The 1,184-nt window shown below is 44.6% G+C and overlaps 1 protein-coding gene across 2 annotated transcripts in view; it reads left to right on the top strand.

The window, feature by feature from the left end:
- Positions 1 to 416: 416 nt before the first annotated feature.
- The window catches only part of TPM4 (tropomyosin 4), a 33,391-nt gene continuing 32,623 nt past the window's right edge, over positions 417 to 1,184 (top strand). Inside the window, exon 1 of one of the 2 annotated variants that reach the window (XM_074306222.1) lies at positions 417 to 742. In XM_074306222.1, coding sequence (XP_074162323.1) covers positions 629 to 742 — 114 coding nt within the window. In that variant the 5' untranslated portion in view covers positions 417 to 628. The remainder of the gene's footprint in view (positions 743 to 1,184) is intronic. The other variant, XM_074306214.1, reaches the window with a different exon arrangement.

Here is a 1,184-nt window from a genome sequence, read left to right as displayed (position 1 = left end):
CAAAGAATATTTGTTGCCTACATTCATAATGGGGGGAAAAATGTTAAATTTCATTTACAGGTTCATGAAAATAAAGCTTTCTCTTTGTTTCCTGTCCAAATTCAATTGTGGATCTTAAGTTACAAACCTCTAGTTTGGAAAGAGATTCTCCCTTTTACCATCCAGCCAGTGGGAGAGTCTTGGGCCTGTCTCCTGCCTGGGATCATGCCAGACTCACTTCTCCAGTTCCTTGGGATAGATGGGTAACTAATGAGCTTTGTTCCCATCTCTGTATTCATGTGTCAACACTCCTGAGTCTGTCAGATGGTTAAAAATGGAAACAAGTTGTTTGCCTTTTTTTTTTCCTTTAAGAAAACCTAACTATCCAAATAAGGAGAGGGTAGCCGGCTGAGGCTTCAGCCTGGGAACTGGAGCCAATTTCTTCCTTAGAAAGGCTAGGAGGAAAGTAGTTACTCAGCCCTGGGGACTTGGGCAGCCTCCAGGCTTCCCAGGAAGGGGCCTGGGAGGTTAAAAACCCCCTCCTCCTGCTGCCAGCTTGCACTTGGTCTCCTGGTCTCCAGAAGCTAGGCAGTCGGACTCCTCTCCTTCGCTACTTTGCACTCAGAGGCAACCAACCCATCCTATCACCATGGAAGCCATTAAGAAGAAGATGCAGATGCTGAAGCTGGATAAGGAGAATGCCATCGACCGAGCTGAGCAAGCAGAAGCCGACAAGAAGGCAGCAGAGGACAAGTGTAAGCAGGTGAGCCTTATGCTTGGGTAGCCCAGAGAGCACAATATGCAGGCCCAGGAGAACAGAGCTCATAGCCTGTCCCTACTATTGGCCTGCTATGTGATTTGGGCTAAAACGCTTGTCAGCTGCCCCAGTAAGGCAAAGGGGTCTGGGACTTCTTGTCTTTGTCCTAGATACCTTGGGCAGTTGGTTTGGCAAAACCTTCCCAGAATCATATTTGCAAAGGCATAAAATCAAATATAAAGGATTACGAAGAAATTCAAACATTTATCAAAATTAAAAACAAAAAATAAGATTGTAGGCCATGGGTTTAAAAACCACTGGAGAGTCCCTAAATATCTAATATTCTATTTTATTATTTTCATCTATTCTCTTCTCTTGACGAGGAATCCAGCTAACATTACCCAGACCCATCCCTTTTTCCTTCTTCCACTCCCCAAGATAAAGATTC

The sequence above is a fragment of the Sminthopsis crassicaudata genome, chromosome 1 (assembly GCF_048593235.1).
Source record: "Sminthopsis crassicaudata isolate SCR6 chromosome 1, ASM4859323v1, whole genome shotgun sequence".
NCBI lineage: Eukaryota > Metazoa > Chordata > Mammalia > Dasyuromorphia > Dasyuridae > Sminthopsis > Sminthopsis crassicaudata.
The sequence above is the reverse complement of the archived record's forward strand: the minus strand, read 5'-3'. Positions and strand labels throughout refer to the sequence as shown.